The sequence below is a fragment of the Varroa jacobsoni genome, unplaced genomic scaffold, assembly GCF_002532875.2.
Source record: "Varroa jacobsoni isolate VJ856 unplaced genomic scaffold, vjacob_1.0 contig00370, whole genome shotgun sequence".
Taxonomy (NCBI): domain Eukaryota; kingdom Metazoa; phylum Arthropoda; class Arachnida; order Mesostigmata; family Varroidae; genus Varroa; species Varroa jacobsoni.
In genome coordinates, this window is record NW_019214456.1 from 104,638 (window position 1) to 121,204 (window position 16,567).

At 38.1% G+C, this 16,567-nt stretch overlaps 2 protein-coding genes and 1 long non-coding RNA gene across 3 annotated transcripts in view; 2 read left to right on the forward strand and 1 right to left on the reverse strand.

Annotated features, from left to right (window-relative positions):
* Window positions 1-16,046, forward strand: part of LOC111271133 (D-beta-hydroxybutyrate dehydrogenase, mitochondrial) — a 35,135-nt gene extending 19,089 nt beyond the window's left edge. The window contains 6 exon segments of the mRNA XM_022851728.2: window positions 9,579-9,747; window positions 11,050-11,169; window positions 11,960-12,120; window positions 14,053-14,205; window positions 14,360-14,522; window positions 15,334-16,046. Of these exon segments, the coding sequence (XP_022707463.2) occupies window positions 9,579-9,747; window positions 11,050-11,169; window positions 11,960-12,120; window positions 14,053-14,205; window positions 14,360-14,522; window positions 15,334-15,709 (1,142 nt within the window). The 3' untranslated portion in view covers window positions 15,710-16,046.
* On the forward strand, window positions 115-2,350 carry LOC147752032 (uncharacterized). The gene is made up of 2 exons (XR_015315209.1): window positions 115-386; window positions 1,729-2,350. It is a non-coding gene; the product is annotated as an uncharacterized LOC147752032 (long non-coding RNA).
* Window positions 3,164-7,308, reverse strand: Cdc5 (cell division cycle protein 21). Its single transcript, XM_022851712.2, has 5 exons — window positions 7,076-7,308; window positions 6,665-6,826; window positions 4,640-5,941; window positions 4,204-4,344; window positions 3,164-4,038 (listed from the first exon to the last, which is right to left on the reverse strand). The coding sequence occupies exons 2-5, from the start codon at window positions 6,797-6,799 to the stop codon at window positions 3,274-3,276; spliced, it is 2,343 nt and encodes a 780-aa protein (XP_022707447.1). The 5' UTR covers window positions 6,800-6,826; window positions 7,076-7,308; the 3' UTR covers window positions 3,164-3,273.
* Window positions 16,047-16,567: the final 521 nt, after the last annotated feature.

The following is a 16,567-nucleotide window of genomic DNA, read 5'->3' on the forward strand; positions in this document are numbered from 1 at the left end:
TTGGCCATTGTATAAAATCGGTGTGAAATTAAATTAAGTATCTCTTTATATCTTGTTATATAAGTATATCTTGTTTATTTTATAAAAAGCTTTTAGAAAATAAAGTAACTTTGACCAATGGTTATAGATATCAGATTTTAGCAATTCATACATTAGGAAAAAGTAAACGCGTTCAAGCTAAATTTATTACCGATTCGATGTACACACAGGTGAACAAAGACCAACTTATCTGTTCTTTTTATTCAATCTGTACAGTTCTAGTGATAAATGGCTACGGGATAGATTCTAAGTTTTCAACCGGGTTTTAAAATGTTTTGAAATTATACGAAATTATTTTCAAAGCCGCGAGACGGTACCTTTGAAGAAAACAATTTCCGTCTGAAAAGGTAAATCATGTGGCTCCGATTTGCAAGAATTTATGCAAACTATAAGCTGCTTCGCCGATTTTACGATTAACAGATAATGCATCCGTAAAAATGGTAATAATCTGAATGCGTAATAACAATATTAATGACAATGTTTTTCTAACTTTACTTACTTAACTAATGTTTTCTAACTCTTTGGTGCATCCTTATACTAGCACACACGTTCATTTGTATCTGTGAATTTGTTTTTGGTATTCTAACGTGGCACTAACGCAATTGCAATTATATCAAATAATATGGAAATGGCTGTTAATCTACTTGCTTATTCATACATGGTTATATATTGCGCATTTGCCTCCCCAAGCTAAATAATGCCCCTCTAGATTACAAAGCGGACAAATTCAACCTCGGCTGTGTGCAATTATAGTAGTTATCTAATTAGATATGTTGCTACTGGGTTGAAAACAGGTAGGAGAAACGCTAAGTAGAAAATATTTTCGGTATAATTGTTGAAGTACATTTTAAACAGCCCATTGAGTTCCTGAAAGCATCACCTTTAAAACTAAAATTACATGTAGCTGTGCGTAAAGTAAGTGACCTTATTACATGTTTTCATTAGCGAGCCTGTTATTACCGATGTGCATTAAGGAAGGCGCCCTGTTACATGATCTCCATAAATATCATTAAAACAATTCAAAATGCACTTGCACTCTGCAGTCTTTGAGATCAGAGACCATTTTCTCTGATATCAATCAGTTGTACTAAGCCATGGAAAAACAAAAGGTCGAGTGATTCCTTCTTGGAGAAACAGTGGTGGAAACAGCCTGCCGCGTAATCCTTGCATTCGGTGCAAGATGTACCATCAGAAACATCAGGAGCGCTTGGTTCAATAAATTCTATGGAGGAAATTTTGAACTCGAAGATGAACGCCGTGCGAAGGTGGATAACGAAAAATTGAACGTAGTGGTGAAAGCCAGCTAATTTCAAAGTGAACGTGTGTAAGGGACGGATTTAGTATATGTAAAAATGTCATACTTGCTTACCTCGATCAAACTAATAATATAAAAAATAAGCAAATGGGTGCTGCTTGATTATAGCAAGTACGGAGTATATATATATATATATATATATTATATATATATGTATAATGTCCCGCATTCGGTCTATATAATTGGGTTGAAAATGAATCCTAGGTAGTTCAATTGATCATCGGTTTCCATAAAGCACCCATCAGAACTGTGTGGGAGGAGTGCTATTATCGGCATTTGTTAATCATAATAATGAAAGCATAATACTGAGGCTGCGAGTGGAGTAGCGTTCGGTACAAAAACAGACATATTCGCATTTTCTTTTGCAATTTCAGATGGATAACGATCAATACGACGAAGAGTACTATGACGATGATAATGGGTTATACCAGCTCGAGCCTCATGGGTAGGTAATGAGCGAGGCTATGCGCTTAAACCTGCTATACCTCGGTCATGCTATCCGCGAGGGCAATCTCGCCGAGATGCAAAATGTTTATGAGCGGTCTCTCGTTAACTTGATGGACCAATATGACAACAAGTTGCGTTTGCAACAAGAGGTGTTTGCTTTTTTTTTTTTACGTTACAACACTGACCCATTCTTGCACTGAATTGGGATTTGTAATGAATGGATTCCATACAATAATCGTAATCGGTCGGATCAATGAGTGGATATAACTTCAGCGCTGCAATGTCACGCTATGCACAGCAGCAGAAGTTTATGATACCTGTCTGCTAACGTAATTACTGCTTTTGTAAATATTTGTGTGTCGATTATGGCTTAAGTGTATTACTATCAATTGGAAGAGATGATGAACGCGCTTCATATTAAGCAGTCAAAACTAGAAAACAAGGGTAAATCTCTCTTATCACAGTACAGCGCTACACATTGCATCACAAGAACCATAATAAAATAAAAAATGCTAAAGTAGCATTTGCAAGCTTTCTCTTGTGACCATACACGGCATATATAATAATTTTTTGCTATCATAGATTACCATTTTCAAGATCTCAAGTGGTTGGCAAGAAAATTTTTCGAATGTTACCAAGTTAGAATTGCTTTCGAGACTTAATAGACTATCGTACGCCAGACTTTTACAGCAATAAAATAAGGTACTATCCAAATGAGAGAAAATCACAGATAATAATGGTGCAAACATTGATTGAAAATAATAAGTACAGAAGCTGGAGCTCACTGTGTCACGTAGCATGCTGAACAACGCAATATATGAAGAAGTTATTCGTAAACAAATCGCACTAAAGTGCGGGTGCACTGACGACCGCTAACTATAAAAGATTCCATATAGCGCTGAATTTTCACAAACCTTTTTTAACACCAAAATATACAATAGAGAATGAACTAATGAAGATAAATGAAATATGAACTTGCCAATCGAAAATCGTCAGGAACCTCCTATGGAAGAAAAAATTCCTATTACTAATATTTTCTAACATTCTAGGCAAACCCAGAACAACTATATTACAATCCTTGAGAATCCCGGCTCAACTAAGGTAACACTTGCTCAGTGTCGGTCTCTTGTATGAGAAATTCAGTCTAAAGTAATACCTTAAGCGCTAGATTTGGGTTATCCTAAAAACTATATAATGAACAGCATACCGAGATCTTTCTTAGCCATTAAACCACTCCATTAAACGTTGACTAGTTTTTTTTACTATTCCAACAACCCTTTTCCCTCCTCTAACTATTCCAACAACATCGTTGGGTCGGTAAAATGTGTTCATGCTACGATATTAAAATAAAGACTGCATTAATGACAAGTGGTTTTAGTACAGTATGTACAATTCTTAGTCAAACCATTTATTATGTTGATACAATTAAATGAGGAAGTAAATTCCACGTTAAATTCGCAACACTGCGGCGCTTAATGGGTGAAACTTTTTTTTTTTAGAAATTCTTCTTTTACTTCAACAAGATTTCTATATCTGTCCTGTAGTTCCGCTTCTCTTTCTTTTTGCCTATGGACATCGTCTTCTAATCTTTCCAGTCGTCTCTGGATCGCAACACGCTCGTGTTTAGCTAATCTTTCAAAAGTTTCCTTCTCGCATTCGGCCTGCTCCAGTTGGTCCTGCAAATCTTGCAGCTGTTTGACGAGCGCCTGCGATCGCGAGTAGTAACCTCCAAGTAGGACACGAAGTTTTTTTTCCATTTTCCCAGCTTTTTTTGCCTCTCTAGCCATATGATTTCGATTGGTTTCCAGTCGTTTTTCGAGACTTTCGATACGGTCTTTTTTAGAACATAGATTGGCTCTCGTATAACGGTTCTGAGAAGGTAAATACAGAACTTGCGCCAGACATTCTTGCCACACCTGGGCAAACACGTCATCAGGGATGTTTCCGTGGCCCATTGCTTTACCTACGAATTCCATTTCATGCGCTACCATCTTCCTTGCTTGTTTAAGCTCATCATCAGATACTCCGCGAAACGAATGCTTTTCGAGATAAGCCATGCAACGACCTTGTTCAGCAGCGGGGTCCTTTTTCTTGGCTGGAGCCGTAGGATTCCGAGGGGGCACATGTCGCAAGAAGTCTCGATGCAGCATGATTAACATTTCCTGCTTAATTAGCTCTTCGGCGCGTTGCATTTCAGTCAGTGGTGCATCGTCAGCTTGAGGCGGCGGCCGCATGATCTGTAGGCAGAGGAAAAGGCAATATTAGATACTTCGCTTCAAAAGTTCTAGACATAAAAATCTTAGTAAGCTAAACGTGTATATTATTACGCTTATAGATAGAAAAAAAAACGAGCAGAAAAAAACAATTACATTTAGTGAGGGTAGAGAAATGTGTGACCATACCTGAGCGTTAATCTCGAAGGGTCGAGGTAAAAATCTTTGGATGGCCTGCGACTCGTTCTTCCACTCTCGCTCAGTTTTTTCCTGGCGCTCCTTTTCACGTAACGCATCCAGTTCTTCCTGATCAACAACCATATGAGAACTCTGAAAATAATACAAACTATCATGCTTAGAAACCTACCAGGAAACACCAGATCCATTTAGTTTGATAATAATAAATGGTCTGATAAAGGTCTCATTAATTTATCTGTTGACGTTAATACATAACGTTATTAACCAGACAAGTTGTATCGATCAAACGAATCAATGGTCAAAATTGGATAGCTGCCTGTACGTGCTAATCTACACATATGATGTTTACCTGCATCTATTTCTTGGAGTGAAATATAATGATCTCACTAATTAGTTCTACTTTTAACATGCAGTGATATCAGCTCACCTCTGCTTCCTTGGACGCTTCTGCAATCTCGTATTCTTCTGGCACGATCAGCTCATAATTATTCTTTGGAGCGGGAAGTTTCGACAACGCGGCTAATGGATCTGCGGCCACAATCTCTCCTGAGCGATTGATGTTCAATTTATCATGTAGTGGAGTTGGCGTCTCAGCTGCTGTCTTACCATCTACGGGTGGCCCAACCCGTGGGGTTGACCCGCTTTGGAATGGAGTAAGGATTTGATTGGGTGTTGCCTTGATCTGCGTTCCTGTGATTGCTAGCTGACTCTCATGCAACGGAGTATTAAGACCACCTTTAAGTGGCGTCTCTGTATTTTGCAACGCCATGAGGTTCTGCGCTTCTGTGAGAATGCTCTCACGAGAAGTGGCTGCTTGCCGAGGCGTGCGCATTGACATGGCTCCACTTGGTGTAGCGGTGACATCATAGTCAGCCAAGAGAGTTTCAGAAGCTCTATCACCCCCATCCGCGCTTTCCCTAGCTGTCTGGTTTGCCTTCCCTATCTTGACAAGTTGTTCTAAGTCACTTTCTGACACCTGCGGCTCAGGAAGGACCAACTTCGTGCGTTTCTTTAAGGGCTCCTGAACTATACTCGGAATGTCGTTTTCTTTGCGATGCTTAAGTTTTTGTAAGTCTTTCTTACGTTCCTTTTCTTCTCGTTCTACTCTTAACTGTCCATCGAGATCTTGTTGACGCAACCGATCAAAATCTGCATCCATTGGATCATATGATTCTTGTGAAGTGTCGTAGAATCCGGCCGCAGGTTTCTTCTCGAACGGTATTTCAGCATTGTAATCAATCATGTACTTTTTTCTTTTTGTCTTCTTTTGCAGCTCGATGCCAGCCATCCTCAGTTCTCTTCGCTTCTGTAAGTTGGCCAGCCGCTTGGCTTCCTCAAGTTGCTTCTCTCGCGCCTTTCTTTTTGCTTTTTTACCTTGAGTGTTCGCCAGACGAGCTCGAGCTTCCGAGAGCATTTCAAGTTCATCTTCGTCCATATCTTTTGGATCGGGACGCGCTGGTTTAGTTTCAGGGTTGGGGTCTATTTCTCCCGGACGTAGTTTTCGTGAATCGTCCAAGGTTTCTCCCCCTTCCTCTTTACGCTGTGCCTGATCTAGTAGTAGTTCATAGTGCTCAATGCACTGCGCTGCTGTACGACCAATAACTGGCGCAATGGTTCGCCATTGCATTGGCATCAATTTAGCCAAATGAAGTAATTTCTCTTCTTCGTCACGTGTCCATTCTGTTTTCTTTATCGATGGATCTAACCATTCGTACCATCGAGCTTTGCACTGCAAGTCCAAATAAAGAAAATCTATAGCTGTACAACATACGAAAAGATACTACATAGTAAGAATTTAGTGGTGAATAAATTTTAGGGGAAAATAAAGATAGGCATTTGTCTACAACCATTCTTTAATTTAATTTAGGTTTACCGTTGCGGAAGATATCGTAGGTTAGGTGGACTAAAATCAGTGTTCATCGCTTTATGCTTTATAGGTGTTGCAGTAATTACTTATAGATACTATGCTGATAAGCTCGCGGACACATCGTTCCGTTCAAATGATCGAACCGTGCAATATGCTTCAGGCACCGGACGGCCCTATGTGTTGTGGGTAGTCTCTTTGACAAAGCACACAGAATTAAAATTTTTTATACAGCTCCCGCCTGTCTTTACTAGAACGTACTTAAAGGTCATAAAATCATTCCTACAAGTGCGTGCTATTTATTAGACGATACCAGCCAATGTGTTAAAAAAAAAAGTTCCGCCAACAGCAGATTAAAAAATTCAAGAATTAATTACACATTCAAGAGGAAAATAAAGAATACACATATTCATCTCGAAGCAAATACGAAACGGTGCACTCTTAGCCCATTTAATGGAGTTCGGGAAAGTTTAATGCAGAATGCTTCTTGCATACCTCTTTTTTTAGTTTTACGCAAAAAAGCTGCCGCATTGTAGATATTACAAATGTGTAAAGATAGGAATCTATGAGATACTTATAGATAATTACCTGCTTTGCTGATTTCCGGTGAAGAAGACTGGCAATTCGTGACCATTGATTTTTGCCATATTTCATGACAGCGGCTTTGAGTATTTCATCTTCGGTGTTTCTCCATACACCTCCTTTTATCATTACACGGGGCATCTTGCTTATTTTCGGGACACCTCGGGCCTAAAAATTATAAGCAATTTCATTATCTTGTTAATATATAATTTCACTGGGTAACCGCGACAAACACGGGTCTTTCGAAAAAACAAAAAAAGGTCTCATTACGGTGCACCTTTGGTGAAATGCCGATTGATCACAAACATATTCGACACCGTATTAATACAGTCCCTAAATTCGAAGAATCGGTTATAATACACTTTTACGTCACAGCTTTATTCATACTTATTTCAAGTATAATCATTGCCCACTGACCGAATAGTCTCAATTTCTCTCCACAACTGATGATGCTTCTTTTTCGAACACTGTTTCGCTGCAGCGCAGTGTCTTACAGGCGCTGAGCTATCTTGTATCGTCTGCGCACTGCGTTTGGTCTCTCTGTTGGGTAGAACAGAACAAACCTTTGAGGAAGTACGAAGTCGTCAACAAACGCATGCAGAAACCAACATGGCGACAGTCGTAGCTCGCTAATGCAATGTCCCCGGGCGCACTAAATACAGGAGTATCTCTGATTAGTTGTGCGTTTAAAATACGTTTAATCGATTTATAATATCAAAAAATAATATGGTTTATAATTTGATTGTGCTATTTTTATATGGATAACATATCGCATTGGACCCTATACTTCTGATCTCTAAATATGATTAGGTTCCTTGTTGTCTAAATCATTTACCTTTCATAACTCGCCTTATGCTTAGAATATTTTATTATAGTTCTCATAATTAAAAGCAACTTCTACCTTTGATATTTCCATTTTTACGGACAGCATACACGAAGTCGACGAACTAACTTGCCTTAACCAGTAAGAGCCATCAAAGCGTTAAATATATAATGTTAAATAAATATTAATGTTATTGATTTTGCTTCGTTAGTAGTAGTTAGGCTATACTGTGCATGATCAACTAATAAAATCTGTACATATTTGATACGGATCCTCGTTTAATCAAAGTCTGCGCACAAGGTTGATGAATATTTCTATAGCTATTTATTTTACCATAACAATATATTCCTCAAAATGTTTAAAAAAATAACTGCATAATGACATTTCGATCGCCCTGCACGCAGTTAATGCTGACGATAGAACTCAATACGTAATGATAAGAAAAAGGCAATTAACTATAAAATTTAGTAAACCAGCTATTACGATTAAAAACATGTTGTATCGTTCTAACAGGCCAAAAAGGTTCAGAAATTCCACGTCCCTCTGGGATAGGACCGACATTAAATTAGGTGAATTAGATGAGCTGAACAATTTCCGCAGACTCCATCTACAATATCGTACAGAATTACATCATAGCCCAATAACAAGTGCTAAGGCTCTTTTCTCCGGAAGGCTCGCACACAAAGCAACCATCTATCACGTTTATCGCTCTGCTACGTGGTTACACACAATTATGCGTATATAACTAAGATCAATGGAATCCGGTTAATAAAGGATTGCTTTGTCTCCCTGTTTTCTATAATAGTGACACATGGCCTATTTGCGATATCTGCTACTGGAGAAAAACCATGCGTAAAAAACTAAATGTGAACATTTTTGTTAAAACAATATCTTCAATGCGTGAGCCACGAGGACACCTTCCTTCTGTATCCCAATCCACCTTGGCCAGAATTGCAGTGCTTAACAATGCGCGTTTCCTAATAGCTGGCAACCCGAATAATAACAAGGTATTTTCTATCAGAGCGGATTGCAATGGTATAGTAGGTAATCTATATATAAGCACTGATTGTGCAAAGCTATCATAATAGTTACTCCAATTGCATCCCAAAAAGAATTTGGCTTTAAATTTGATGATGGCAAAACAGAAATTATGAAAACCACTAAAGATGAACTTAAATGATGGAAAAGAGTTGATCTGGGCTCATATAACGAACAGTTATGGATAAGGGAAGGCAGTTTGAGGAGGCTGGGCAGCTCGCCAATTTATGTACATTTTATGCATAAGAAGTGTTTGAAATCTCGTATTATGATTCCCCTCTTTTTATAAATATACTCCTATATAGTAGTCTTAGCTTATAGAGGCCAGTCGCTTAAGTGCATTCTGAGCTCTTCTATCAGAATCTTCGCAGGTAAAAATTTTTACGCAAGCAAGATAATAGGATTCTAGAGGAGACTCTTGGCAAGCGTCCCAGAATGGCGAAAGATGAGCAATATGGCACAAAGCATAGTAGATAAACTCCGTCCGCGGTGGTGCAAGTCCTTTGGGTTGTCCCGGTAATGATATCAGGGGCCTAATTCTAGTTTCAATAGGTTGCTTTAGCATCGTGTTCCCATTTGCTCTGTATTCATGAGACATTAGGTTAACGGTATACAGAGGTTGTTGTGTGCGCGACAATCGCTCTGGCGCACATAGGTGGAAACTTCGTGGCGTAGATGAAACGAACTGTAGTTACGCATTGCTAGAGACATAATTTTATCATAATTTAGGCAGAAACTTATTGGTGTGTACAATATATTCTGTTAAACATTGAGCGGTAAGTATCAATTTTTAAATAATGGTGCAATTCGAGCGGTCTGGTTTAAACGTAGTTTCCATAAATACTATTAGAAGTTCCTTATTGGTGAATTCGTAGAGCATATGCAGATCCTGGCGGTAGATAAAATTGTTGGTTCAAATCCTGTAGTACCGAAGTAGTACTACTTGTAGCTAGAAATTAGTTTTCGCGGATAGTTATTACCCTTTTTGCAGTTGCAGATTCGTTAATAAAATGAATATTAACGTGAACATTTAATGTTTGTTAACAACTTTCTTCACAGTTAATATGGAACAGCTGGCTGATTTTAGTAGATTGAAGATTACGTGGTTAAGTTTTGGTCTTGTCAACGTACTCCACTTAACTGGCTTGCTAGAATGGGTCAGACAAGTACCCATTTTATCTTACCTATGGAGTTTACCAGCCCTTACCTCGCTTGCTGCTTTGTTAAGGTAAGTCCGATGTACACGTATCATCTGATTATTTAGTTTCAATTTTCAATTGACGGAGAGCGGGCAATGCTTCATCAGCATCATAGCTTGCCTCAGAAGTACTAAACCTAACAAACGTGAAAAACCATAACGGATATTTTGAGCATATCTGTATTTATAAAAAATGTAGCGATGCATTTGTATAGACGATTTTTATTAACTGCTTCATAATGCTCAGAACACCCGTGCAAGGTCCTGTAACCGTCTAACTGTTCTTTGAACCTAGGCAAACTGGCCGTGAAGCGAAATATTGCAGAGTTACGTAGAATTTTTATATACTATTGACTAAGAATTAAACTAGTATCGCTAGGTTAAACGATTCATTCTGACCTAGTTTCTACGATAAATTTCTATTTCGTACAGCAGGTTACATATTATTTGAGCTTCTTGTAGGCTTGTCACTTATTCCAAGTCTCGTTGTCGGCCATGTATGGAAACGTGTTTTTGGATGCGTCAATAGCAGATGCTTTCGGCACCTCTTTTTTGGTAAATAGGTTATGATGCTTTCATTGGACAACCTAATTGAAGGTATGATAGCGGAGCCCTTGACATCTACTAAGCCCATTTAAGTTCAAGCTAATTGAGCTGCAAGGACTTGCATGCAAAATGTAGCTGCGAGCCTGTTCAGCGGAAATAGGCTAGCGATAGCCAATGGTTTTTATACTGTACAACATGGTGAGTGCTGGTGCTAAATAATTGATTCGAGCTAAGTGCAGTACAGTTAGTTAAAGCAGTTTTTCGTGACCTGAATGAATTTCTGTCTCTGAAAACTAAATAACTGAGTTGTTAAATAATTATGACGACTTTTGACCACAACGGCGTGAAATATACTGGTAAAGCTAAGGAAACTGATCTAACAAAAAAAGAAAGAAAAAGGCAGAATGAAAAAGTCGCGATTATTTTTACGTATTGAACTAGTGAGTCTTTTTTGAGCTACACTTCTTTTCTCAACGCCTTGGGGTGGTTCTTATTCACCCAGGTCAGATAACATTGGTCCTTTTATTAATCCTTTAAAGGCTATTAATCCTTAAAAATTAAAACTGATTGAGGAGGACCCATTGCTTTCCGTCATAGCTATATCAACGACGATATGATGTGACGCAATCAACTCTAAACACTTCTTCAGGGCATCGAAACACAAATCCCTGTTGTTATTGTATTCGGTATAATTTTTTCCATTGACATCTATACTCATCATATGTACAATAAAATAAAGATAAGAAATATAGCCAAGTTGTCCATTAACCTCATTTTAACTTTCAGGTGGTATTTGGAAGACCAGTTAAGTAAACGGCCAGTGTGTCCTGATAAAAAAGGCATTCTAGTAACTGGATGCGATTCTGGCTACGGTTACCTGCTTGCTAAGCGATTCGCAGGTGAAGGGCATGTATTCAGATCCTTACTTATACATCTCCATCTCCAAGCCACTGATCGCTTCTTAGCATACTCGTACTATAAGTATAGAGCGTTTCCATCAAAGATAAATATGTTTATTATACAAATAATTAGCAATAATTTATATAGAGAGATCTGTGATGATCGACGTGATTGGTTCGACTCGGCTGTCTCCTGATATTTTCCAAAGCGGCTCCTTACTACTTTTATGGTTTTCTGCTTCAAAGATAATCTTACTTAACAAACCTGTTTCTGCAAACAGCACAAAATCATATGATTTTTCTTAAAGTGTTATTTCGCTACTCTAAGAAGTTCCAGTATAGTGATCGGACTGAAATTTCGGTTATCTGAGTACAGGCACACACGGATATACTCGCATGCTTACACATACACATATGTGCACTCGCACATACACTTGTCGATTTGTGTGATCATGGGCAGCAAAATAACCCTTGAAAAAGAGTTGCACTGCCAGATTGCGTAACTCAGCTTATTATATGAAACATGCAAAGATTTTTATACAGATCTATAATAAATAGATTTGATCCATAATTTTGTGAAACACTTTAGTTAAAGATAATAAAATGAACTTGAGTTCAAGTTTTTGATCTAAGACATTTTTATAAGTATTTTTGCTGTTTCAAAACCATTTGCGGCAAGTGTTTGTTTCATTAGCCTCCCTTAGTAATACGAAAAGTTTGAAGTTTTGAAGATCGTTCTTTAAGTCTCAACTTTTTACTTATTGTGCGGTGTTTGTGTTAATGCATGGTTGTCATAGTTTTTAGGTGTTTGCGGGATGTCTCTTCCCCAACGGAAAGGGCGCAGCGTCACTTCGTATGGACAAAAGGATTACGGTTTTGACGATAGACGTAACTAACGATCAAAGTGTTCAGAGAGCAATGAAGTTGGTCGAAACACGCCTTGACGATCTACGACTACGTAAGCATAGGATGCATTTATAAATAAAGATTCTATTTGAATCTGTGAAATTATTTCTTATCAAAGAGAGCCCGCCAGTCTAAATACTTCTATTTAGCCGGCTTCTTTGTTTATGGACAGCTGATATCTGTGGCGATCCCAGAATAGCAAAATTAATGTTACATACGCATAACTACGGGGGAATTTAAAGGTCAGTCGCATTTACTGTGGGCCTCGATTATTTTTCAGAAACGGCGAGCGATAATTACATTAGCTGAATACAAAGACGAAATTGAGCATGGTTTAGGAATAAAATATTACTTAGATTACCTTAGAGAACCCAAGATGCTGCGCTGGACATGGAAACAGTGCTTCTTGAACCCAACTTCAAACTATGGTCGTTTCCTTTTTAACAGAAACCCACATTTACGCTTTTTTGAGAAGAACAGGTAGGACGAAAATCTTTTCTGTATAAGTTCTTGCAAATTTCGTACCAATACGAATGTTTGCTCTTTAAAAAGAATTACAGAAAAATCAAAGACGGATGTTTAAGTTGACAGGCTATTATCCTTATTTATTCAGATTAGTATTTGTTTGGGTTTTAATAATTCTTATATTTATTTTATTTATTATTTACGCCGGTTATAACACCGCGCGCCATAATTGTTGTGGCTCGTATTAAAATAAAAGCTGCTTAAATATTTAGCCAAATGTAGCAAATCTTTTTTTCGTTATTATCTTTATTTTCAAAGTAGGCATTACTACGTAACGTTAGATGCATGGAGCAAGTATTAATAATATCATAATTCCTAGATGAATATGGCCCAGGTCAGTAAATAAGGGACTGTTTGATGTCGAATACTAGTTTGCAGCAGCTTTGCTGTTGTTAGGGCATTAGGGCAAAGAAGATATCAGCTACTTTTCAATTTAAAATCTGATTCGAAGTAGACGAAGGTACATTTTTCAAACAAACGACTGTCTGATTGGGAGATTTTTTTATGTGAGGCGTTTCGGCCTTCGATATTTATCATTATCATATTAGTTGGTCAGTGACTGACCTACGCTTAATCTTCATTGACCGTACAGTGAACATTCAGGTTCACAGCCATACTCTATGTTAAAATGAGATAAATGTCTATACATCGCAAGTATCAACATATCTAAAATCATATATTTTTATTCTGAAACACTCCTTTCGCCAAACAACTATTTCCTAATGTAAGATCATTGATCTGTTTCGCGCATCTAAACTTTTGCTCTTTCTTTTTCTCTTAATATGCTATAAAATAAACTCTATATATTTAATTAAAAAATATCTTAAGTCATTGATTGTTGTCAGCATTCTTAGTTAAATACTTGATAATGCAGCAACTACGAAATAGGCTGCGGCGAGCTTTTTAATAATTGTGATAGCCAAGATTTCCACATTGTCAGAAAGCGTTCAGTTTAAACAGTAGTGGCGGGGAGAGGTTACCTGGAAAGTGGAAGACGCTTTATCGAGACGTTTTACTGCCAACGAAAATGCAATTGATAAAAAAATGAAAGTAGTAACATAATCTTCGCCTCACTCACCAAAACAGGTCTCTTAGCTCCGTGTGTTACTTTTACCCCATCCAGTTCGATATTTTCTAAACTTTACGGCAAACAGGCGTGAAAGAGAGAAAGTAGGCCAATACAAAGATAGGATGAAGACGGAAAATGACACTTAGGGATTACGTTTATCTATATGTGCATATCGCTTCTTAGGTTTCATCTAAAATACATACCAATTGTCTTGTTGTAGTATATAGGACCTTTTTTTTTTATAGGAATATACAATGGATATGGCGATATCGGCAAGGATAGATTTTTTTTCCTATATATTGCTAACCGTGATAACTTTTATTAAATTTTTGGTGCACTTTTAAAAAATCGTGTATTCACTAATTGATTTTATATAATTATCTATATTAGAACTTTGGGCAGTCTTGGCGAACGCCGGCATTGGTTATTTCTGTCCTCTCGAATGGACCAACCTAGAAGATATGCAGAAACTGTTCGATATCAACGTGTTCGGGACGCTTCGAACGATTAAGGCCGGCCTACCGCGGCTACGACAAAGCAAAGGTAAGCCTGCAGCCATGATCTAATATGCCGTAATTCCACAGATTTACCACGATTTTATTGATTGTTCTTACCATTATTACTGTTTCCTTCTATGGCTTGCATGATTAACACGTGATTCAAGTGTTGCATTTCCCAACGTAATCATCCTATTTAGGCCGCGTCGTGGTAACTGCAAGTCTGGGGGCCACAATTAGCTGGCCGGGCATTGTCCCGTACTGTATGTCGAAGGCAGCCATAAAGAACATGGTGGAAGGGTTACGACGCGAGCAAGCATCGTTTGGTGTGGAGTGCATCACTGTTGAGCCGGGCTTTTACAGGTACATAACTAGCAAGGAATATCGGCTAAAACAACATCTGTTTGAATCTTTCAGATGAATAAGACGTACCGTTGAAAAGCCTTTTTCAGGAGTTAGTGCTATGCATAGAAATTTATTTTAAACATTCCCACATAGTCGACGAATGTTCTATACATGATGAAATGCTTAAATAATGATTCAAAGAGTACAAAAAATAACACCATGCTGTGCTACAATAAGTTCTGATTTCGGGATCAAGGTGTGGTCCCATTCATTGACCGAATATTTTAGTGCCTTTTGAGGTGACCATTTTTTATTGGCAGTAGTATTAAATTTATATAGCTGAATATGAAACAACGGTGATATAGCGAACTATCGAGCATGGTGGAAGATCGGCTAATTAAATCCGGTTTATATTTTTGACCCCTCCTTTGTTGCTATCCCCTGTTAGTCATACATGATGTCCAGCGCAGACGAAAACATCTTATAATGTAATAATAATAAACGAAAAAATTTTATAATGTCTCCGACAGCATTTATACATACAAGGAAGCTTACAGGAAAATGGCTTATTTGAATAACGCTTTTAATGACACGGTCATTTGTGCACTAGCCTGACAATTATGAGACTGTGGGCAGTAATGACTATGCACGCCATTATGATTACGCCAATTGTAGTATTGGTCGTTAAATTAAAAAAGATTAGTCGTGCATGCTAAAATTACTTTTTCAAAGAACTAAATCAAAGCGCCAATATTACTGCTATTTTCACACATCACACAAATAATCCTAACGTCATGTACATCATTTTTTTCATGAACGGGGATTCAAGTATCAACAATGATCATAGAAGCCACCACCTCAAGCGTTTTAACGCTTTGCCTCCGCGGGTGAAGCGAGACTACGCGAGCCTACTCGAAGGCGTTGCGGCTCGCTTCGAATTCATTGAAGCTGTAGCATCTCGACATACCTATGAACCTCTTGCTGCGTTCCATCATGCAGTGACGTCGATCCGTCCTCGCTCTTCGTATATCGTTTTGAGCCCCAACATAAAACTACTCGTTACTTCCTCGACGCACTTCGCCACTGAACACATAGACGCTGTCCTTGGAATCGGTACCAATCCCAACTTCATTAAGTGGTTGACAGGTATAATGGCAAGACGAGACGAGACGGTCCTGTTCAGTGCTTCAAATAGAAATTGTTAGTACCAGTTCTAACTGATAATAATTCCACCACAGTGAATAATTGACAGATATGCATGTCGATTTGGACAGGCTCTAATACCTAAATACCCATTGACTGCTATGTGAGATCATTTGTATTCTGTGCTGTCTATGGCGTACACAGTAGGCAAGAGGATGACTGATTAGAGTAAAATGGTCACCAGTTCAAAATTAGGGTTTCTGTGTTTTTAGAATTTTTCAGGTAGAATTTCACTAATGCTGCCTGAACAGTACAAATCATGTTTAGCAGTCTGTGCACTGGATCTGTATTGAACTGGATTTTTTTCTGCACAAATAAACTTCACAAAGGTGTCAATAACTCGTTCTCCGTTCAGAGAAAACTATAGCAACTTCTTTTTCAGTAATAATTTGTCAGACGTGCCATTGCTTGGTATTCAACCGCTGGTTCAGGAAACTGACCCGTGGCTTCCTGCTTGATGCCTAGAAACAACGAATCAGTTTTTCATACAGATGTGGCAGACTTCACGGAAAAAACTCCTCACTTATTTTTTCTGATAGTCTATGTAGCATCGTTTCCCGCCGGGCTCTCTACACATGACAGTGTTGGTTGCAAATTCATTTTTATTCTGTTTTATTTGAATTATTCAATAAAAGTTTTCTTGCAATAATAGTTGATTTCAGGGTTAGAATCACATTGACTAAATGTCAATAATGTCTTTAGGTAAATATTGCCACGTAGTTTGCCTGAGACCTTTCTGAATAAGCAAAGTTGCCGTAGTGAGATTGCCGCATATTAGATGTAATAGCGTTACAAATAGCTTTTGGATTTTATTAGGTATGTTTTTAAACTACTAAAGCGAAGTAAAATTGCTGATTCTA